Source organism: Calypte anna, chromosome 2, assembly GCF_003957555.1.
Source record: "Calypte anna isolate BGI_N300 chromosome 2, bCalAnn1_v1.p, whole genome shotgun sequence".
NCBI lineage: Eukaryota > Metazoa > Chordata > Aves > Apodiformes > Trochilidae > Calypte > Calypte anna.
This window is the reverse complement of record NC_044245.1, coordinates 76,634,757-76,659,345: the sequence shown is the minus strand read 5'-3', so window position 1 is coordinate 76,659,345 and position 24,589 is coordinate 76,634,757. Positions and strand designations below refer to the sequence as shown.

General features: G+C 36.4%; 1 protein-coding gene across 1 annotated transcript; it reads right to left on the bottom strand.

Moving 5' to 3' along the window:
- Positions 1–1,026: 1,026 nt before the first annotated feature.
- On the bottom strand, positions 1,027–24,589 carry MARCHF11 (membrane associated ring-CH-type finger 11). The gene is made up of 4 exons (XM_030445904.1): positions 24,290–24,589; positions 23,069–23,224; positions 7,725–7,917; positions 1,027–1,349 (listed from the first exon to the last, which is right to left on the bottom strand). Exons 1-4 carry the CDS (start codon positions 24,587–24,589, stop codon positions 1,027–1,029), a joined length of 972 nt encoding a protein of 323 aa, XP_030301764.1.

Sequence of the window (24,589 nt, the reverse complement as noted above, 5' to 3'; positions counted from 1 at the left end):
CTTCAACTATTAACTTGGAAATTATTTCCATTTCCATTGAATAAATGATATTTGAATTTTTGTCATGAGACAAAAATAGAGAAGCACACTTCACAGAATTTATTAGCTGTCATGACAAAGATTAATATTGGCTCAATTCTAATATGATGATTCAGTACCTGGCAAAATCAAGGCTTTGCATTTCTATTTCAGTTTGCACTGGGATTTATTGCTATTCCAGAAGTTGTAATATACACTTCTTTAAAAAAAATAAAATTATGGGATGACAATGCCCTATAGTTAGAATGGTACTAGAAATTCATAGGCTGCTAAATTCAGCACCACTGCTTGGAAGGCAATGCTGTTTCTGTGCAGAGGCACAGCACGAGCCCTCTGGCCACTTAGAGACCCAAGGAAGAGCACAACTCTCCCCTGTCTGTGTTATGCCTCTGCCTGACATCTTGCACATCCATGTGGGAGAGCTAAGGGAGAAGCTGACATCTTCCCACATACTTAGTGGAACACAAAGGCAAGGGACAACACAGCCATTACTTGCTTTCATATACCTGAACTGAGCTACAACTGACAACAAAATAAAGACAGAAAAGGAGTAATAGTTGACTTGTATCAACATCCTTTTTCCTTTTGGAAGAAGTTTGTTCAGTTTAATCCTCATGAAAGTGGAAAAAATAACGGTAGTGGACTAAAGCTAGAGCTTAAGAAAATATATTTAAATATTTTTTTTTACTTAAGAATTAATCTCCTCATAATTCAAAGACCTAAGAGTTAAACTGTATTGTATACACCTCAGGTACAAATGGACAAAAGATCTGATAAACCAGACTATATAAAAAGCAAGAGACTTTTTTTTTCCCAGAAAAATGTATTTGTGTTTTAGCTGATCATATAAAAGCATTAAATTTTTTAAAAAGTGTGTGTATTTTTTCAAGTGTTAATGGTTTTGCCATCCATTGTAACTGCAATCCTTGTGTCCTGTAACATCAAGGGCACATAATGCTTATCTGTGAAGCACAGTGAGCACCATCTTTACACTGAGGTCACTCTCATCACTACTTCCCCAGAGCCGTTATCTTCTGATGAATCCTCCTGAGGTCTCATGCGGTTGAACAGATGTATCAATACATAGCCACACTGAAATCTTGGTGAGGTTAACTGTGTTGGATGAACTAAGCTTCTGTTTCTAAATGCAGTCAGTGGCAACCACAATGTCCTTCCTGCTGAGGGTTCTCCTCGATTGCTCTCTTCTATGTCTGTGGCTTTATCATAATTTAACACATCCCAGTGTAAATTCACAGCCCTCCAGCGCTTAAACACTCGATAAACAGACGCACCTTCGTGTACTATCAGTCCTAAAATGGTGAAAAAAAATAATTAGTTTGTACAAAATGTCATTGGATACCATTTTGAAAGCAAATACAGATGTAACCTTGTATGAATCTGGCAATTGCCAGAGCCTATTAAATTACTTGTAACTCTATTAATTCAAGTAAGCTGTATAGATGCAACGTAACCATGTGTTTAAGAATGGGAGGTGGGAACATGTAGAGGAAATAAAATTGTTCTAAATAAAAGCTCAACCTAACCAATACTGGAATAATCTGAGATTGCCTAAGGAAGTAAAGTATTTAGTTTAGCTAAAACAGAATAAAGGAACCTTAATGGCAGATTTGTAAATTGTTTATGTTAGTGTTATCCTTGTTAATGGTAAGTACCATCCACTGAGATCTTTAAATAAGTTAGACCTTTTGTAACAAACAAGATGGGTTTGGCAGAATTCACTACAGATCCAAACAAATTTAACTCTTTTCATATTTTAATTAAACTTCACAGCACTGAAGATTGAGGAAACCCTGAAACAGCTGTGCATATAATGACTTTCATGTCTTGCTTCAGTAGAGCAAAAAGAAATTAATTATTAAGTATGATGGGCATGACAACAATGATAGACTTTCGCTTTCTCTTGAAAATTCAGTAGACAAAACTTGAGAAACATCTTTTTTCTTAAGACCTAAGGAATCTTTTAAAGGTCCTTCAAGAAAAACACAGAGTATCAGGAGTCCTCAACAGACCAATCTGCTTATGAGCTTCCATGTAGCTAATATTTATGGTTATTGTATAAATGCAAGTGCTTATTTACTTACGTGAAACTTCAAATTTTTGTATGTATGTATATATATTTATCCACACTTTATGTTCAAGTATTTAAAATATGGATTTACTAGATAGACACATGGGGCTTCAGCCTTCTAATTAGGTTTTTTCTCTGTTCCTCAACCAGCCTGGTAACTTATATGGTTCTGAGCAATATCACGTTTCCTCCGACTCCTTTTGTGAGAGAAATATGCCTAGGTAAGCACATTTATAAATCTTTTGTTCAGTGTGTTTCTTGCCTAAAATTGTCCTATATATGCCCTCATTGATAATATGACTGGTGGTATCACAGGCTATAGTACTTTATCCCAAGAGACTGTACATCACTTGTTCCTAGACAACCAAATTGTGACTTAAGTGTTTGAGGTCTCTTAGTGTAGTTAACTGATACCTGAAAAGAGACACTCAAAAAATGATGACACAAGTAGAAAGGATGATGAAAACATTTATATGAACAGTAAACCTCAGATTTCCAGGTAGCAATGCCTACTCTAATGCATTTTTAAAGATCATTACACTGAAAGATGAAGAAACATAAAGATTGCTTTCAGAAGGACAGGAGAGCAAATGTAACATCTCTGTAAGGCTTTCAGGTTGCCTAGAATGCATTAAAGCAAAATGCATACAGCAAAATTAACACAATATAAACTGAATTAAATGTTAACAATTCTAAATGTATTTTGTATCAGCATAGAATTTTAATGGAAAATATTCTTGGTTGCAAGATATCTATCTTCATCTTCCTGGATATATGTAAATCAATCTGTCCTAAAATTTTAGCAGCACCTTCAAACTGGCTATATTGTCTTAAAGGACAATACTTAGGTTTACTATGTACAAAATCTACAAACCAAATAAACCATGGTTTTATTGATGTGACAAAGACTCCCCCTTGACCTTTTTTTTTTCTCTCCTGTTAGCTTTCCTACAGAATGATAAGGAAAGGAGCATAACTTTCCCTTTACTTGTCACTGGATCATAGTATTCCTTGTCCCAGTTTCCCTGAAGACTGTGATAAACCAAAACTGAGATAATGCATTTACCCCACGCTAAAGATTTTTGATACCTGCCTGCATGCCAACCTGAACAACATATTTCAGAACAGGTAAGGAACCAGCTGAGAAAGGATCATGGAGATGCGTGAAGTACATTTAAACAGTCAAAAGTATCCTCTCAGAATTCTGACAGAAAAAGTCAGAAAAGGACTTCTTTTCAGGAGCTCTTTTTCACTGTTTTTGAGGTCTCAAATTTTACTGGAATTATGTTTTCAAAAGTTTTTAAACAATGGCAAAGTAGAGAATTTTTCTTTAAAATGGAAGCTGCTAAGCACATAGGCTCTAAAAGAGCTACTGAACTACGATCAAATATTGCAAGGCTTGAAATAAAGTTGTCAGATTTGGGTAAAAGGAGCACTTTAATAATTCATCCAATAAAAATCTTTATTTCCAATCTGATAAAACTACAGATTGAAAAAAGACCTATGTAGAAGAGGCAAAAGAATTCAAATAGATCCTTTGTCTCTTTGAGAGAGATTTTCCAGGAAACTGGGGTGGGGGAAACCTCTCAGTACCAACAGTTCCAAGGCCAAAAACAAGAGGAAATGTGAGAAAGGTCTAAATGCAGGAACTGACCATTTCTGGACAAATTTTGATGCTCAAAGTATAAGAAGCCAGTCACTAAAATGAAGTGTTAAGAAAATGGCAAAAAAAATCTTCTTTTTCTGAAGGGTTCCACAGCAATGTATGAGGATATGAGAGAAAACAAGAATAAATCCACAAGCAATACTGACTTGTTCCAAATACTATGATTTCATCAGCACAGAGGATATAGTTGCACAGTCCTAGGGGAAAAAATATTACTTGTTTATCCAGAGGATCCAAATAGGAAGTGTTAGAATTCACTGCTGTTCTGACATTCTGTTCAATTAATATCTATGAGGATGTTTTAGGATGATGGATCTAGTAAAATGTCCTTGGGCTCTAAAAAGACTTTACCTTCAGGATTTATTTATAAGATGTAGAAATTGTGGTGGCATCCAGGATTATAGAGAGATTGTAATTTTCTTTTTTTTTATTGCCAAGTACTATGGGATTCTTTTGCTCAATCCAAAGGATTTCTTACCCTATGTCAGAAGACTACTTGAAATTCTTCATACTGAATGTCTTTACAAGCAGGTGACTCATCATAGTTCATTCAGATTTGGTGGTATTGAGGTTCCTAGTGGGCTCATTTATCACACTAATCTTACTTTTAATCATTAAGGAGTGGTTGTCCCAGAAACATCCCAAGTTTTTACCATGGAATAGAAGACCGGTTTCAGAAACAAACTACCGCTGAACAAAATGTCATCTTTTAATACTATTCTAGGGCCTACAGATAGAAAAAAATGCCATATATTGCTCAAAGCATTAAAGTGAAACACATCCACTCTAAAAATGGCAATAAAACTCTTTCTAAAATATTTAGAATTAGATCTAATGTGGAAAAAAGACTTTCTGGGTAGAAAAGTATTAAGTGCAGCTAGATGTGTATATTATAAATATTCAGCCTGTACATTTTTTAAACTAAGGAGTTACACAAATGTTGCTAAGTGTTGAGTGTCTTGGCTGGAAAGAAAATGGCTTTCAGAGGGCTATTCACACCTCACGTTGGCTCCCAGCTTTTATTCCCCTACCATGGTACTGCTGGCATCAGTCATGTTTCTAAGTGCAATGTTATGATTGCTTTTCACACTCTAAAAGAGCTTCACTGTTGTTCTGTGACTGCAAGAGAGCTGTTATAATTTGTGAGAGATTTATTCATGTTAGAACCATTATGACAAGTAATTATGATTATATTCTGGTGAAAATATATAAAATTATATAACTTCACTGTTGTGAGAAATAATTGAAAGGTCTACAAAGTAGAATGGCAAAGGCTTAGTGTACGGTCCATCAGAGGCTAAAAAAGGGTTTTTTTATTAATAATTCCTTTCATATTAGCTCATTACCTTGCTCCCTTTAGTAACCCCTATGTGGATGGTCTGCACTGCCAACTGCAATAGCTCTGGATTTCAAAGGCAGTAGTTCTTGATTAAAATGTTGAAGGTTTGCCTCAGGAAAACTTCTAGCAGAACTGAGATTCAAAGAAAGCAGCTTTAGGCCCAGCTTAGATACACAAATGTATAAACTAGTGACTGTAGGGTTGAAACTAACAATGATAAGTAAAGAAAAATCCTAATTTTGGAAAAATTTAGAGTAGGATTAGGAGAACAATTGCTACCGATAGAATATATACCTCATATACATATTATACTGGTGATCTGTAGTCTTTGGAATATTTTTTTGGGTGAAAAGTAAAACAAGACCAAGAATGAAAATACGAATTACATATAATTTAATTGAGAAGAAAATAGTTATTATATAAATCAATAATTAGAGAAACAAATTATTACGTGCAAGTTTTAAAAGATGTCATATAAATATGTCATCACCTTTAGGCAAATTGCTAAAATGACAGGAAAACATTTCAAAAAGTATGGGTATTTACACTTCACGAATTGCCAAAAATGTTTATATTGTTTATCCAAAGCTTTAGAGAGGCATAACTGAAGTCAGTTGGAAGAAATCTTGGTAACTTAAGCAGCTGTCTTGAAATATGTGCTATACAGGAAAACCCGTTGGTCTGCATAGATTTTTCATGGAAATAAAGGTTCCAGTAAGACTATAAGTATTCACTCACTGTAAATCCTGTTGAAAACTAGGAGAAGTCATGGGTGACTAAAGACAAATGAGTGGAGATACTGGGAACTGTGGGTGGCTATAAGCATTACAAGCTTTATGGTACAACCAGATTACATATATCATGCAATGGCAATGCAGCTGCATGCCTACTTTGCTCCTGCATGTTGCCAGTTAGGCTAGGAGCTGCGTAGCCATGTGAGGTACAGGTTAGCTCAGTAGTGTCCAGTCCAGAGATGGCTTGAGCCTGGCTGGCTAGAAGGACAGCTACATAACTGTATAGATCAATCTACCAAAGGCTTGCTTCACAATAGTTTACTTCTACAGATAAATAAATGAATATTTCAGATCACCCACAGATGTTCACCACTGATTCTGAGATCAATTTGGGGAAGATGTTCGTACAGTCACATGGAAATAACTGGTTATTCCAATTAGTTGATAGATATCAAAGTAAACTTTTTACAGTTGTAATCTTTGTGAAAACAAAAAACAAAACTAAAAAAAACAGCAGCCTGAAGCACATTTTATCTTCACTTAGTGTTTTTCTGAACAAAAGCAAAAACTTCAATATTCAGTGTTAAGCAAGAGGAAGTGGTATTCAGGAATTAGAATGTCAGATGACATGTAGCTGAGCCCTTTATTCATTTAAAAGCTGACCACTTGTCTGGTGTACTAGAGACTAAGTTTCTATTCATTTCTCTGTTTGAAATTTGGGTTCATAGAAGAGGCCTGTGTTGTAAAATACTCCAGAGTGGGCTTCTCTTAGAAAAATTACTAGATAAACAGAACTGCTGATCCAGATGAAATATAAATACTCTTTCAGTAATGGGATGGTTTTAATAAAAGATGGTATGGCTTTATGACTGGAGAAAAAGCATTGATATAAGGAATCACTTTGTATCTCATTGAATTTCTTTTCACCTTACTGAGCAGAGTTCAGCACTGTCCTTCTGAATTCCCACATATGAGATTAGAGTAACATCAACATTTATCACTCAGTAATCCCAAAGCAAACACCAGATAGCATTTGACTTCTGGGTTTTCTTGGAATTGCAATTCTACGAATGTGGTTTAATGTTTACTGCAACTGTTATTTTTTTCAGCCAATACTCATAGCTAGTCTAACAATCCAAATAAAGATGTTTTATCACATGCTAAAGGGATTTCCATATAGTGTTTCTGTGTACAATGTATTTTCAGATTTCAAAACTGGTCAGAATAGCTTTGCAGCAAAATCACGTTTTCTTTTATAAGATTTCAGCTAGATTTAAATGACTTGAGACTTTTTAACAGCATTGTAAGTTATTACAGTTAGCACTAGCAGACTGTTTCATGACAGTTTATGATGTACAAAGCACTCATGCCTGTCCTCTCTGTTCTTTTCTATTACTGGCACAGTGACCTATATAAGTCTGTACAACTTAATTTTGGATACGTAGTTTGGTAACATCCTCAAGGGTTTCTTCTGTGATGGTACAACCTAATGCAAAGTGGCATCAGTGTAAGATCTGACAGCATGGCCTTTCAGTAATTATTTTAATAATATCTTTGTCATTTTCATCTATTTAACCTCCTGAACTTTGTTAGCTCTTTTTCCAATAAATCAAAACTGATCCTGTTCTTACCACAAGATTGTGGGGAGACAATTTGATAAGAGTTTGAGAGTAGTTTCCTTGGTTTTTTTCTCTCTGAAGTATTTGTAACATTGTGAAAAGCACTATTTGCCAAAGGTACCAGTTGAGAATAAATCTGCAAACAACTGGAGTGATCGATTAGAGTGACCAGCTAGAAATATAGATATAGTCACAGTCTTAAACCACAGTCTGTGCTGTTTAAAGATTTTGAGCTTACCTATGCACACTAGATCCATAAAACCATACATTCCATAGCAGATTTGAAAAAGGATGTCCTTTCTTTGCCATACTGCATAGGGGCTGAAGGCTGACCATAGAAGCCAAGTCACACTTGCTACTAAGAACAGAGATCCTAGGATTACAGCAACCATCTGCACTTTCTCAACCAGTGTTATAGTAATGCTTTGCCACTAAAAGAGAAACAAAGTTGTATAAGATAAAAATGTTATTTTCTGTGATTGTACATTCAAGTCCACTTTTTTTAATGAAATCAGAAATTATTTTAGTATTTATACATATCTTCATAGTTCTTTACTAATATCCTCAGTACTGACATTTAATAATATTTTTTTACCTAATTTATTTTTAGTTACAGTGAAACTAATAGTTGCTTCCCCATCCCCACAAACATCACTATCATCACCATCTAGTTGTGAACTTCAGAACAGTTAATAGTTTTATTTCTGCTTTGAATACATAGGTAAAAAAAGATTTAGTCTTACAAATGGAATTGAGCCTCTATGTTTACAGGCTAATTGAAGAGACTGAAAAAAAAAAAGCCAGGGAAACAATCAAGTATGTTTTATGTTCCTGCAACAAGTTGAAAACAACAACTTTCCTTTCCATCCCACCCTCCTCAAGGCTGAAGACATTTTCCTGCTGCTCATCATAGAAATTCCTGACTATCTCTAGACATATCAAGGGAGTTGGGTTAACCAGTGTTAACTTTACAAGGAGACACCTGCAGCCTAGTATGGAAGCAACCTGAAGAATCAGGAGACCTGAGGATAGGTAGAATGAACATTTCTTATCAGTGTGCCTCCTTTACATCTGCCTTTCCAGGGAAAGCTGTATCATCTGTATGTAAGGTGACTCAGATTAATAGTGTTTATGGTGAGGTTTGAAGATAAAAAAGTAAAGCAAAGCACAGCATAAAGAAAAAAGCATTCTAATTTATTCTTGACGTGTGTGGTCTTTCTTGGCCATAACAAATACCATCCCTTTATAATGAAGGGATTAATCATCTATTAATCTCCTACTAGGTATTTCGTTGACCTTCAGGGTTTGGGATGGGGCAATTCATATTAAATCATACTTTTTCATGGTAAATCAACTATAGATACTCATTTCCTTTGTTAGTTTTTCTTTTTTGTAAGGTCAAGGAAAGTCATTAACAAGTGATGCATGACAGAACAGAGTGATCTTCTTGTGACTCAGATATTCTTTCTATACAGGACTTAAATGTCAGGGATGAAATTCATAGAACTGTCTTTAGATTCTATAGGGAAATGTTCAGCAAAATTATTTTTCACTTCTCTGCCACATAGTGTGACTTGGCAGAAAACTGTCAAAAATGCTATTGGTTATACATCTCTTTCTATCTTCTTTCATTATCAGTGTGAGACAGACCTGTAATAAATTTGTTCAAATCCATGTACATTTACATGCAGTAAAGCTTTAACTGTCACAAAATATTAAACTGTCAATTCAAGGAAGAAGATGGCAATAAACTGAAAAAAAAATATCACTGAAATAATCAGCGGCTCTTTCACTGTGCAATTTTAGCAATTTTTTTTTAACTTAGATTACTTATTATTATTATTCTGCAAAGATAGAACATAACAGAAAGAAAAGTAGTCCAAAGATTTGAGATAAGCAATGTAGCATGCAGTTTATATATATATATAGCCAATCCCTTATTCTGGGGTTGTCTGACAACTTATTTCGATTTCCCACTCCCAAGAAGAATAACCCCTCCCACCACTGTTTTGCATCTCATGATGACTTCTGTTGGATCTGTCATCCTTGAGATAACTCAGTATTAACTTGGCTTTTTTTGTAATGGTGCCTTGTAAAAGCCCATTGTTTATTATAAAACACATGAGAGAAAAGTGATCCAAAAAGTACTGACTGAGACTGCTTACACTTAGAACACGTTACATGAAAAAAGTCTGCAATGAAACTGTTTTCTTACATCCTTAATAAATGATGTATGAAATTTCTATATGGCTCCCCAAATGTGTACTTTCTTCAACTGTCCCACTTCACAATCCAACAAATTTCTTTAAACCAAAGAGCTGTTGGGGCTTACCCCACCCTGTCCTCTCAGACACACAGATTATGGATGATACTGACTGAAGCATCATGATGCTACTCCCTCTAGTCATTCTGCAATGCATATTTTATATAAAAATAACTAAAAATAGCTGTCAGCTGTTATAAGGTAATGTAACATATCGCAATGTAACATGAATAACCTGAAGATGTATCAATTATTTGACTTCAAAAAAATTTTGTTAGGTTATTCTAATTGCTCTGATTGCCAGAATAGGACAGTGCTGATAAGAAAAAGTTTGTTCCTCTTGTTATTTACTGTGAATTTTCAATTTGTGTATGTATGAATAAAAATCTTAAAGAAGCAAAATAAAACTATTATTTAGGTCCAACAAAGCATCTGTTTCTAATATTATCTTGTTAGTAGTTTAGTTGGTTAGATGATTAAATTTTCTAGTATGCTTTGCAGCTAGCACACATTGACTACCTAATTTAATATGCAGTGATATTGTTAATTTATTGACCAGCTGGGATAGAAAATGAGCACTTTTGAGTACACACACACACATAAGCCTTTGAAATGCCATTTTATCTATAGGCTTCTATTTTTATGTTGTTTGTGTTTTTTTAAAAAGATTACCTCTGCCACAGAAATTGCAGCTCACCATTACTGCTTACCTGTTTCGATAAATTATTAACACATAGAGTGCCTATAGTCATAACACCAAATATCTTCTCATGTATCAGAGAGTTCATGAATATAGAAAGTTTGTATAAGGAAAGCTTGTATGTAACTTGCCAGTCTGCTTGGAAAGATGAACCAATATTTTATTTGGGATATTACAAAAGAGTAACATTTACTGAGAACATACTGTCCACCCATGCACTACATAAGCACTTCAGGTGACAGTTCCCAGAAGTGTTGAATTACTGAATGCATATTTACACCTACAGTGGATGCATCTTGGATTTCTGAGAGCCTGGAAGCCTGGACATGGTGAGCAAAATAAAAAATCTTCACATTCTATTAGATTCACCTCTCAAAATCTTACTATTTATTAAGCAGAATAGTCTAACATTTGATTTTATGATTTTTTTTAATGATGTTAGAATTAAATTTTGAGACCTAAAGCAGAGCTGTAAATAAAACTATTAAAAATTACATTATTTTTTTTCTCTGAGAAACCGTTAGGGTTTATCTTTTGCTTCTGGCCAAAAAAGAAAAAGAATGAGCCAGTACTTCAGAATTGTGTGAACATTTTCAGTCTCTTAGAGACAGAAAGTGGGTATTTAGTTTTAACACTACCTGGAGTTGAATTCCCTCTCTGCTTAAGAGGCATTTAATGTTTTTGGAACTATAAGCTCCTGTTGATTAGAAAAAAATATAAGTCCTGTGTGGTAATACTCCTGTCTACTGGAATACAGATTGTTGCTTTACTTAGTCTAAAAAGAAAGTCTGGCCCCTTAATAATGAGCATATTTGAACCAGGAATCACTCCCCAGAAACTAATGTAGTATTCTCAACACCTATAAACATATGAAACAAAAATATGAAACCTACTAAATGTCCTAACTGTGTATATTTGTTGAAAGCCAGTGAATAAAAACTACCACTCTACATGAATAAATGCTATTCCTACTGTAAAGCTGGAACTGTTAAATTTCTGTTGCAGCTTTATTGGAAATACTGGGTTTCATTGCAACCTAGCTGTACTCCTAATAGCGTTATTTGAAAATTAAATATGAATGAAGGAAATGAAATCCCACCATGGTTGTTGTAGTCTCTGCAACTTAGGGATGATTTGCAAAATTAAACTGAAAAATTAGTCAAGCATAGACTATGTTACAGATAGGTCTGTGCTCCTGGAAGAATACTGAGAGAAACTATATATTCTAATTTCTCAGAGGAAGTAAGTCACAACAAGATTATAAACCAGCTCTGTGAATATAAACAATTTTCTTGATGCCTACTCACTCCTTAGGAGGGCTAACCACGTTTTGGCTACACAACTCTGTACTTCTCTTTGGACATAGACAGTATCAAAAAGGGTTCTGGAGTTGCCTCTCTCCTGGAACTGTTTGGAAATTTTGGCTAAATCTGCTGAATACTTTTAACTGAAAAAAGATGCTGAGCATGAGGCAGTTTATTATGATAAATGCTCTCACCAAAGATATGTAAAAAATTGCTCAGCATGGAGGGACAGAACATATTTATTCCACAAAAATGCCCAGGCCAACAGTCAGTATATAGAGGCATCATCCATTCATTGTTTCTGTTGATGCTTTCTGATCTATACTATTGAATGTATTCAAGTATTAATTCCAGTTCATTTACTGAAACTCACTTTTCATCTTCTATCTGGACTTCCCAAAAGTGCTGGCTACTCTTTCTCTTTTTGCATCTATGAACAATTAAAAAATATTTACAGCCCATAAAAGAGAAAACAGAGAGAGTTTATCTGACAGTACCCTACACCCTAATGGTTGGTGCCTTCCCTTGTGAGAGACCTTGACACAGACTCATTGTCCACCTGAATTAAAGCAAGGTTTTAAACTCCCCCCACTAAATACAGTCCTTCAATAACTGTGATTTACATGGTGTTCAGGATATTCAATAGCAGAACTTCTCCCAAGTAATTTATTGGAACACTTCCCGTTCACATGTGATACATAGATGTTCACTGAATCAAAAGAAAAGAAATGAAATTGATTTCTCTGTTCACATCACCTCCATGGTGATGAGTAGGGAGATGATTTTGGCACGGTACAAAGCATGAGGCACTATTTCTGACATTGGCCTATTTCAGTAGGTCCTGGATACTGAAAATGAGGCCATGGAAAGGCTTTTCCTGGAAAAAAAGTATATAAATCACGTACAGGTGGAAGAAATGCCAAATAATTGGTGTTTGAAAGTTCAGAGTTCTCAGTTTACTGAAAGAAGTCTGAAAAAGGACTCTCCTAATGCATTTAAATACTATACAGGGATAGAAAATGCTAACAATGTGTTTTATAATCCAGGCATAAAACAAAATGATGGTTAGATGAGGGAGCCAAACAATGTGGATGCACAAACAAATTCCACTGAATTTTAAGCACAGTTAAGACATTGTAAAGCATCGATAATCAATATTTTGTTTAATGTACACAGTACTGACTGCTTTCCACTATTTGCTTCCAGGCAGTCTATGAATCCAAAGACATGAACTCATGTAGTGTATCACTTTCTTTTGTCACTGGATTCACGCCTGGCACTCTGCAGCAACATTACCCACCTGCCTGAGAATCAGACACTGCACAGCAGCTCTTGCACAAAACATATTCACACTCTTGGGCAGGTACAAGATCTGAAGAAATGCCTTCAGTGTTCTCTCTTCTTCCTATTGCTATATGGCAATGATGTGTTTCAGCAGTGAAGGGGACAACCTCACCAGAAAACAACTGAGTTACAATTAATGGCCTCTGGCCTCCTGGGTTATGAACAAAGAACCAATTCACAGAATGGGTTCAGAATTTGCATGTGAAAATCTTTAATATAGCAAACATAAGGGAACAGCTAATCCTGATTTCACATGCTCCTTTTTAAGATATGAACCAAAGGAAACTACAAATTTTTAGGGGGGAAAAAAAAGACTAAAAAAAGATTTCCTGAGTTCAGGGGTAAAGTTGTTGCCTTGTCTAATCCCTAAAACAGATTATATGTATCTAGGGTGAAGTTTAAAATGATTGATGATACAAATAACAAGGTATTATCTATCTATCTATCCATCTCTCTCTCATGTAATCATGAACAAGATAAACCTGGATTCTGGCTTGCACAAAAACCTGACAGAGACTGCTATAAAAGTCAATTAGAATGCAATTTATTAGTTTAGCAAATCAATTAGATTGATTCTGTAATGAATTAAATCTTCACTTGAAGAATATTTAGTCATTATTATGTTAGACTGTGCAAATTAATATAGTAAATAATATACTGCTTGAAAATTTGGCCTAATGAAAGAATGTATTTATAATAGTTTTATATATTACATATTATGTATAATAACTGGAAAACTTGCTGCAAAAAAGTAGAATATATATGAAAATATAATATATGTGTACTAAAATATTGTTAATTATTATGTTATTAAAAAAAATCTAATAAACAGCAAATTTTAAAAAGCCAGTTGCCTTTGTTTTTGTAAGTACTGCTACATAATCACAACTACAAACTAGTAGGTAGTGCTGTTTAAATCAGTAACTGAAGGTTTTCTAACTGTTTGGGTGGTTTGATCCATGGCCATGGTTTGATCACCTACTTACATATAATATACATTAGTTAATTCCTTAGAGTGGTAATTTAGATACTAACTATCATCAAATATGATAGCTCTACCTATAAAAAAAAAATTTCTTTTACAGCATGCACCACAAAACTCTGTATTTCGAACCATATTATGAATATGTCTGAAAGCCCCTGGGAGTAATTACTGTAAATTGCACAATATAACTGATGCTTTCAAACACTGAAAATAGCTTTCTGACTTGTTATATTGTGCATCAGTATTCATAGTACTGCAAGAAGCACGGATTGTATAAAAAACTGTATTAACCATTCATGTAATTGTGTTTGAAAATCCCTAAACTATAAATTTTTCTTGGCCTAATGGTTCTTATCTGATTTATATGTAATGCAGGTACCATCTCTTGCAATACAAATACAGACATAAAACCACCTTCAGTTTCTCTCAAATAAAAGAAGCATCTAAGAGAGTGAAAGGTAAGTACATGCTGTCAATATGGAAAACATGTTTATCAAAGAACCACTTTCCTGAAATATTGTCGCTTTTCAAGTTTCAAGTGGAAATATGCTTATCACAGAAATTACAATTTAATCCAATTTAATATTGCCATGGAGGGAAGAAACTGCCTGAAAAATATACGAACATATAGGCAGGATGGGGTGGGGGAAGAAGGGGAAAGGAAACAGCATTTATCTAGAACAGGAATGCTAATTTTCCATTGACTTCACTGAAATGTAAACAAAAGTACAAAAGTACCAGGAAAAAGAAATGCAGAAATAAAGAAAAAAGGAAAAAACATATACATTAAAACAAAACCCAAAGAACCCTATGGAAAGAGTCAGGAAAATTCACAATGTGAAGAGAGTGCTCTGACTCAGACAAGAATTTGAAAAGAACTTAGGTCAAATTGTTTTTCATTGTTGCACTGCTGGCTTGAAAGGAGGCAGGGGCTGTCCTCTGCACATTTCTGAAGCAATAGGAAATAGTCTTCAGCCTGAATACCAAGGGCTCAATTTGAATCTACATATGGGACAAAATAAATCAATAAATAAATAAATAGTAGGTGCAATAGGTTGAAAAGCTGTCTCCCCAAGTGAATAATATCAGAAAGTAGTTAGCATGACTGCCAGCCATGTGGATGAAGCACTGAAGACTTCAGTGCAAACTGATCAACATTCAAAAAAAGAAGCATTAAAAAAAACTTTTGAAATTAAGTCAAGCCAACTACTTTGACATATTTCAGTTGGGAAAAATAACTACAGTGATACTTCACAGTTGACACAGACTGACTGGTAGAGAAGCCAAGAGATTATGACTGTATTTGGTGCCCAGAGTGTGTTATTTACATTGGCAAACAAGAACGAGTTAAAGAACCATAGACAAGAGGTATAAAAAGCAGTACACTATAATTTACTAATAAGTTTTCACAACAAGAAACAGAAGAAGCCCGCTCAAACAAATAGTACTTCATTGCAATGTTTTTCACTAATCTCTATTGATAGGAATGAAAGACCTGCATAATCGGGATTTTTGGAAATAAGACAAAATGACCAAAATTTGCATTTGAAAAACTCACAAATCTTTCATCACCAAATAAATTTCATCAAAATAAATAAACAAACCCAAAAAATAGTAGCTCAAATGTTCCTAAATGCAGTTCCCAAACCATGTCTTATACCAGCATTGCTTACTTAGACACCCTAAGCATTTAAAATAGCAGTAACTATGTAGCTTCCTGATGGCTTCACCTCCTGTGTTGACTGCTCTGACCTTTTAGATGAATATCATTTCTCCTCACTGGACTTCAAAATACTGTTCAGTGTTTGCAGTCAACAAAATGGCCACTCATTCCTTTGATTAGCTTTTTATGTAGGCCTGTGCCTAGTCTCTTACTAATTACTACACAGTGTTCTTTACTAACACAACACTGTGACCACACTGTTATAGAGTCAATTCATTTGTTCACATACTACCCTTCATTATCTCATGACTTCAGATCATTGGTATTGATGATTCTTCTACCCTCTGTTGCCTCTTCTCTGTCATTAATTACCAATTTTATCCACCCTTCTCAAGCTTCTACAGTTTTGCTCCTCCTTTCCACTGAAATACTCACCTTGCACTCCTTCAGCTCTGTAAGCTAACAGCCATGTATTTGGCTCCTAGGACGCTGGTAGTGCACCAGTGACCTGTTCATTTGCTCCATGACAGGTTTATTCTCACATCTGAATGGCTACCCAAACGTATTTCTCAAGTTTAACTGGTTTTTGTCTCCACAACTTTTTGCTGCCCTTATTTTCCAACTCTCTAGTCCTTCTATCTCTGAATATCTCTCTGCATTAATTACAAGAAAACAAAGAAAAGGTAACACACTATAAAGTTCATTGTCCCCCTAGTGTTTTCTCTCTGCCTTGTACTTTAGCATTGTATTCTGTCCTTTCTCTCAGTGGTGAAATTTTTATTGTCCTCTCTTCTGCTGTGATCTTTCTACTTTAGATTAGTAACATGAGGTTTTCCATCTTCCCAATCCACTTGCTTACCCCAATTCTCTTTTTCAGTCTCTCATTCATCTTCAGAGCTTCCCCAGAAAGTACACAGGAAGTGTATTTTGCCTTTCCCACCACAGAAAAACCACGTAACTTTTACACCACTGGACTCTCCAATAACTCTTCCATGGTTCTGCTTCTAAACTCATTACTTAGAGCTGGTTGTAATTATCAGCTTCAGCACAGTGCACATCACTGAAATGACCCAGAGTGTATTAAATCAAAAGATCTACCTAGCCTAGGAACTTCTCCCTAGAGGTGTCCAAAAGCAGGTACTTAGGAAAAGAGTGTGGGAATACAACTACTGTATCTATACTGATGACTGGCAGATCTACTTTTGTTTCAGAATTCTGTCTCCTGTCAAAACTAAAGCATTCATCTCTTTATACCACCTTCCTTATTGATCTTACCATATACTTAAGTTCATTAAAATCTCTGGGTTCAGGTTCCAGCCTTCCTCAAGCAGTATCAATTAATTCTCCCATCCATGAATCTGTTCTGCAACTCAGGAACTGCCTTATATTTAAGTATATATTTGGATCTTCCTGTGCACAAGAATTCTATAACTTGCATGTGTTTCTATGTAGCATATCTAAGCCTATTCATATATAAACATTTAATCTCTCACCAGTTTCATCTTACGTCTCAATTACTGTAACACAACCTTTAAGCTCATGACAAAAGACATTTTATCAGAGACTACAAGACTACTTTGAATACAATTTTTTCAGTCCACTACTTTGACCATGTTACTGCCCTTCTTTCTCCACTATGCTGGTTCCTCTCTTCTCCATCACAGCATATAAAAAAGACTTGACTTAATTTTTAAAGTCCTTCCGGGCTTCTACTGATACATTAATTACATTATAATGATTACTCAGACATTGAGTCTCATCTCTCTTCTGTTCATGATACCTGGCTCAGCCAAGTATTTTAATTTCTAACAGCCTTTCCATACAGCATTCACCCTCAGGGTGGCTGCCAAGCTTCATTATTTTCTTTCCAAGAGGCATCTTAGAACTCATCCCATTTGAGATGCCAAAAACTCGATGATAGTTAAAAATAGTAAGAGTAGAGACCACTGGTTTTATAAATCCCCATAGACTTTGTCACTTGTCTCATGTTCAGATTTCTTTGCACATTGACCAGGACTGGGATCATCCTTTCTGTTCATTGTATTGACACAGCAGGCAGCACAATGTATCCTCCTGGGTCTAAATCACAGGCAGTGACACAGTAGCAGCATTAGTAGACTGCTGTTCCTACGTAGTGTAGTTTAAAAAGCATGACTGGAGAGTGCTTTATTCCCTCTTAGTTCATGCTATAAATAGCGAATGTTTTCATCCAGCTAAGCATAGTTATTAACTATAACTTTTGCTAAACACTTTTGTACATTTTTTCTGGACGTTGGCCTCCTTACTGATGTATCTGAAGAACTTGACTTTAGCTCTTTTGATATAACATGCATATTCATACATGCAGTCTGCTATTAAGTGTTGCTCATGCTTATCTAATTGATACCAGTGAGATTACTCAAATGATTGAGGACCACTCTCATAAACAAGACTTGAGAAATTGAACCTGTAATTCACAAAAACTGTTGAACATAATTTTCACAGAGCCACAGGATTACCTTGGTTGGAAAAGACCTTCAAGATCAGTGAGTCCAACCATTAACCTAACACTAACAAGACCTTAACTAAGCCATATCCCTAAGTACTATACTATAGTACTATACTATACTATAGTTCTATACTAGACTAAGTACTACTATATGACCCTTAAATAACTCCAGAGATGGTAATTCTACCACTGCCCTAGGCAGCCTATTCCAATGTCTGATAACTCTCTCAGTGAAGAAATCCTTCCCAACATCCAATCTAAACCTCCCGTGGTGCAACTTGAGGCCATTACATCTCATCCTATCACATGTAACTTCACTGAACGGACCGATTCCCACCTTGCTACAACCTCCCTTAAAGTAGTTGTAGATGGTGATACAGTCTCCCCACAGCCTCCTCTTCTCCAAGCTATGCAACCCCAGCTCCCTCAGCCATTCCTTGTAAGATTGGTGCTCCAGACACTCCATCAGCTTTGCTGCCCTTCTTCGGACATGTGACAGTAGCTCTATGTTCTTTCTGTAGTGAAGGCCCCAAAACTGCACACAGTACTTGAGGTGTGGCCTCACCAGTGCCAAGTACAGGGGTAAGGTCACCTCCCTGGTCCTGATGGCCACAGGATTCATTATATAACCCAGGATGCCAGTGGCCTTCTTGGACACCTGGGCACATTGCTGGCTCATGTTCAGCCAACTGAATTTTTATGCTGAATATCTAAAATTCTAACAATTATTATTTGGACCACTGAAAAAACATTGAGCTCATGAGCCTCATTGCACCTCCAGTAGCTATATACTTGCTTTAATAATATTAAGTACAACCATATTTTTTTTGCCTATATTAGAAAATCAGAAGCAACAATTAAGAATTTACTTTTTAAAATAATTGTTTGCTTTGTGGTTTTCCTCATGTCAGGAGAGCTGTTAAATTGCCATGCAATTAGCTTTTAAATTAACACACCAACCTATTGTAGCAGTTTTGGAACAGGCCCAGCTCACTTAAAAGTACCAGAACATAACACTTAAATGGGCAGAAGCACAGGGTATGTTAAGCATCTAACATAATACAATTTTAAAACACACTACAATAACAGTCTAGAAAAGGCTATTCTCTAAATATATTTATTGCTCATTTTAATAGAAATTATGGGGTTAAGCACAAACATATTTTCTCAGCCTTTGCATGACAATATTCCAGTTCTAGGCATTATTTCTGAATCTTACAAGAGAAATAGCTATCTTAAATAAACATTAATGTTTAACTGCATGTCTAGCTAACAGCTTAATAATTAAGTAGCAACAATAAAAAATCAAGTAATGTTTATATTTCCTTTAGGAATTAAATCTGTACAAATTATAATTCTTAACAAACCAATATAATAAGATTTCTGCTTGTTCTTTCTTTCTCTTTGTTAATCTAAAATGTTATTCCAAGTGGGTTAAATTTCCAAGTCAGACACTTAAAATTTCTCTCTCCTCCCCAAGTAGTTTCAAAAAACTAACAAAACTCCCTTCCCAAGCCAACATTTGTTCCATCTCTCCTCACTATAGTTCAATTATTTTTTAATTATTAGAATAATCTAGCTTATTATTGGATCAAATTCCACCCCACAGCAGGAAGGAAGTGCAGTAATGTGAACACATGCTTTCACTAATGGAGTAGTGCATGTTACATGTCTTTCTTGTATCATTCTGAAAAGGATACTGAAAAAAATCTGTATTTCCATTTCTCTGTGAAACACCATATTAAGCTTCATCAATTTGTTTGTGTGCTCATATTTCACTGTTAGCCCATATTTGATTTATTTTATGATTTAAGATCAGCTTATATTAAAAGTCTATGTGCCTCCAGAATTGGGTTCTTGAAGGTGTATTAAGTGGTAGCTGCTGAAATGTACAAAGTGACACTAGAAAACCTTCCACTGGAATAGTCACTCAGCAGAAAATTTTGTTCCTTGAATGTACTGCCTCCAAAAGGCCCCACACTTGGGATTGCTTTCCCTGCTATGAAGCAACAGAAACCACAGAAAATATTAGATATTAAATGGAATATTCAAATATACTCCAATTTTCTGGAAGAAAACATAGATCTCCTACTTCTTAATGCCCTAGCCATTGTTACATTCCATAAATAACTAAGAGAAAAGTAAACCTGAGGAGCTGGTGTAAGCCTGCATAGACAATTCACTTGAGGAAAAAGTTATTTTTAGTAAACAGCATTATTTTTCTCTCTTATGACATTGCCTACATAGAACTAATAAGTATGAGACTGGTAGAGATAATTCTAAGAACATGGACTGAGGCAGACTACTAGTTGTAAAGAGAATGAACTAGTAGTGTGATGATAGAATCACAGAATGGCTAGGGTTGGAAGGGACCTTGAGATCACTGAATTCCAACACCCAGCATGGCAGAGACACCTCCCACTAAATCAGGTTGTGCCCCATCCAACCTGGCCTTGAACACTTCCAGGGAGGGGGCAGCCACAACTTCCTTGGGCAACTTGTTACAGTGTCTCACACCCCTCACAGGAAAAGTTTTCTTAATGTCTAACCTAAATATTGTCTATCCTAAAATATGTCTAAATATTGTATCTAATGTAATGCAAGAAGTCTTGATTGCTTGGGAACTTATAAGTACCTTAACTACCCCAATAAGATGCTGTAAACTACTTCCATATTGAAACAGTCTGACCCTTAGCTTTTTAGTAAACCTGACTGGTTACCTTAAAAAAAGATTTTTTTGTAGCCAAGTAAATGGTTCAGAACCTGTGCAAAAGTTTAAACCAAGACAGCTGTAAAAAATGGTCAATATTATTATTATCTCCCAAGAATATGGGAGAGGGAATTTTGAGACTCAGCAATCTTATAAAAATACACAAATGACTGCAGTATTGAGTTCCCTTTAGAGTCTGTCACTACAAGAGGAATATTCAGTGCAGGAGAATGAGAAAGGTACCATTGAGCACCAGGAGATGCATGACCTTTTAGGTGTCAAGAGTTTGACCCTAGGGATGTGTAACTAACTTATTATTTGAATATGCAACTCCATGAAAACTTTTTGCATGCTATTTTTTGTCAAGAATAAAACCAGATTTTAAAAAATTACATTTAAAATGAAGTAATTTTTAAGCTATCAAAGGAGAAACATTATTCTATTTACATCCCTCCTTCTCCCCAAAAGGTGCCATAACTCATGAAAAGAATAGCCTTTAACTTCTGACTCTTCACTTTCTACTTCACTTGTAACTTGGCCAAACATTGTTGTCTACTGCTTCACTTGCTGACACTTCCCTTCTTCTTTGCTTCTGTTTTCTAAAGAATTACACAACTGAATAGTTGTTCTTCAAACTGAGGCTTGATTCTGACATCCACAGACATTTCAGATGCCCTTTATTATACTGTTTGGCCTTCAGCTGCTGTTCCACAGTCTTTAGTAAATTGTGTCAGACCTACTATCCTGTGTAAATATTTTGGCTACCTTGAGACATCTCAAATACTACTTGATGTCTCTTGGCAGGCTGTTAAATGACTATTTTAAGAGACTATCACTGCAATCTATTGATAATGACACAACCTTTGCTAGGAAAAGGATGATATTTTGAAATAAAGATTTTTTTAAAGGTTAGAAAAAAATCCAAAAGGATCAAACAGAATCCCATGCCAAACCACCATAATAGTCTAGGTAGAAACAGAATCTGAACTTCATTTTCTGAAGCATTTTACAAAGCCATTACTTCTTTCACATCATAAATGTCCTACCCAGGAAAATTTATCAAAAAGTTTCCTTTGTGGATTCAAAAACAAAAAAAAAAAAAAAGGAAGTTACAACTGGCTATGAAAGCACTTGCACCTAATCTGAACAGCTGTAAGCAAATACCCTATAAATCCCACATCCAAGGAATGCCTATCACGCTCACACAACTGCCATTAGTACCCGGGCATGTCTTTTCTATAAAACTCCAGTCAAATGTAGGCACAGAAAAATGAGCTGCATATCCTGGCCTTTGAGAGCTCCATCATCTCCAAGCTCATAGGATCAAAAATTTTTAAAATATACAATTTATCTTTATCTTCATAAATGTGTTCCTCGGATGTACATACAATGTCTGAGATGCAATTTTAAGCCTCTAAAGAATTCTGATATGCAAAGTGGTATTATGGCTTGCCTAACAGATGTGCTAAAGCTTTGAGTTTCCCCTCCCCTCTCTCTGAACATGCTACCACTATAATATTCTAACTTCCATTTATACGTTGTGATGCTGTTAAAAGGGCACTGTGAAACAGTGAAAAAGTAACTGCACATTTCAGTTTCTGAAACAGCTATTGGTGAATAAAACTTTAAAAAATATTCTGCTACTCTGGATTGTGCCAAGACTGAAAAGTTGTTTGTTTTTTTTTTTACAGTAGATGAATACACAGGCAAAATGATTTTTCTCTGTCCTTTTTCTCTGGACCCCAAGCTTTAAGAATTAATGACATCAACCTTTGACTGAGCCTTTAAGATTCTATAAAGACATATTTGAAGTTCAGAAAGTGAACAGGGATCTCCAAGTTCTGTCATGTCTCAGTATGACTTGTCTAATTACAGAATTTAACAATCTCTGAAGACCATTTCTATGTCAAGCCAAAAGCTAGAGGAATATAACAGAATCAAATGCCTGCATATTTTAATATGTAACTGGTCTTAAAAACTAACTTCAAGCGCATGTAAGTGCTAACTGGCAAAGCATACAGGCTCTTCCATAGTATTTTCAAAAAAGCTTGAAATTAGCAAAAGTGCCATTCTGTTTTTTAAAGTTACTGGAAAGATATTAGTTTTTAAACAGAAAATAATTTACCTGGCAAGGCTTCTTCATTTTAATTGCTATAACATGGTATCTGTAACAGCAGAGTTCACAAGTCCATGACCCTCTTTCACTTATCCACTTTAACAGGCAAAGCTGATGTGTGTATCGTACTGACCCATCGCAGCGGCAAGGGTTTAACAATTCACCCTGAAAAAGCAACACAGAAACATTAATTTAAAAGGAATTTTTAATGTACATGTATACTTAAAATATGTACACGTCTGTAACAAAGAACTGGCCTCAAATGCAGTAAGTGAAAGAGCATTTATTTTTGGCTACTAAAATACTTATAAATTAAACTGTCTTAAAAAATAGCTAGAGGTTCCTAATGAGACAAAGCCAAACAACTGCCTATACATGTGTAGGTACATATGTGAAAGACTACCATGCATCAAACAACAGTAGCATTAGCCCTTTCAAACACCTCAGATTGTACTAGAAGAGGTTAGATGTATTTCTCCAGCTGTTACTGAGCTGTTCAGCTAGCCAGCTGTCAGGCAGGACCTCAAACAATGTAACTCAAAACTTACCCAGTAGTTCACTCATTTCTGTATTATTTCTCTTCTTTCTTTCAAAGGGCTTTTTTGTTTGTTTCCTTGGTTGTTGTGGGTTGTTTTTTTTTAGCTAAACTTCAAGACAAGCTATAAAATGCCAGTTACAGATCCACTGCTGACACTGTGCCCTGTAAAGTGGTGACAGAGAAGATCCTTGGAGGTCTTCTCAGCGTTACCTGTAAGCTAACACTCTCACTTTAAAGTCCAACAGAAACCTGAGAAATTCGAATTGTTTAAACTCCCTGAGGTTGACAGCAAGAAGATGTGCAGCCTGCAAGCCAGCCATAGCAAACCTCTGATTTCTCCGAAAGATCTGCGCCGACTCAGAATTGGCCCAAGGGTCTGTCACGACCACCTTTGTACAGCAGCTGAAGCTCTCGCTACACCCATTTCGCTCCCGACACTTGAGGAGGGCAGGACCTGTCAGGGGACTCCGGGCCTCCACCCCCGCTACCGGCTGCCGGGGCGGTGGGGGCCGGGCTGGCGGCTCCGAGCCCTGTCCCTGGTGCTGACGGTTCCCCTCCTCGAGCCCAGCCGGGCCCCGCCGCCTCCCCGGTCCGGTGTGGGGGGATGTGTGCGAAAGGGGTCGTTCGGTCCCCGGTGAGGGGAGAGGGAGCCGTCCGACAGCCCGCTCGCCCGCCCACCCCGCTCTCCTCACCTGCTCGGGGCCCTGGAAGCAGATCTTGCAGATGGGGCCGGCCCCGCCGGGGTGGCTGCCGCTGCCGCTCTCGCTGCTGCACACCGAGCGGGTCTCGGGTTTGTCGCCGGCAGCGGCCCCTGCCTCAGCGTGGCCGCTCTCCGAGACGCCCCTCCGGCCATCGCCGGTTCTGCCGCTCTCTCCTTCCTCCGGAGTGTTCGCGCTGGCCTCCCCCGCTCCGGCCGGCAGCTCCAGCGGGGCGGCAGGGTCTCTCTGCAGCTCCACGGGAGGGCGGACGACGCTCCCCGCGGCACAGCTCAT

Bases quoted from the DNA above. Each gene is read 5' to 3' on its own strand.
- MARCHF11 (XM_030445904.1), bottom strand. From the start codon at position 24,589: ATGAGCTGTGCCGCGGGGAGCGTCGTCCGCCCTCCCGTGGAGCTGCAG. The intron at 23,225-24,289 runs GTGAGGAGAGCG...TTGCTTTTTCAG, and splicing joins GCTTCCAGGGCCCCGAGCAG to GGTGAATTGTTAAACCCTTG. The intron at 7,918-23,068 runs GTAAATTATTTT...TTTCTCTTTTAG, and splicing joins AAATGAAGAAGCCTTGCCAG to TGGCAAAGCATTACTATAAC.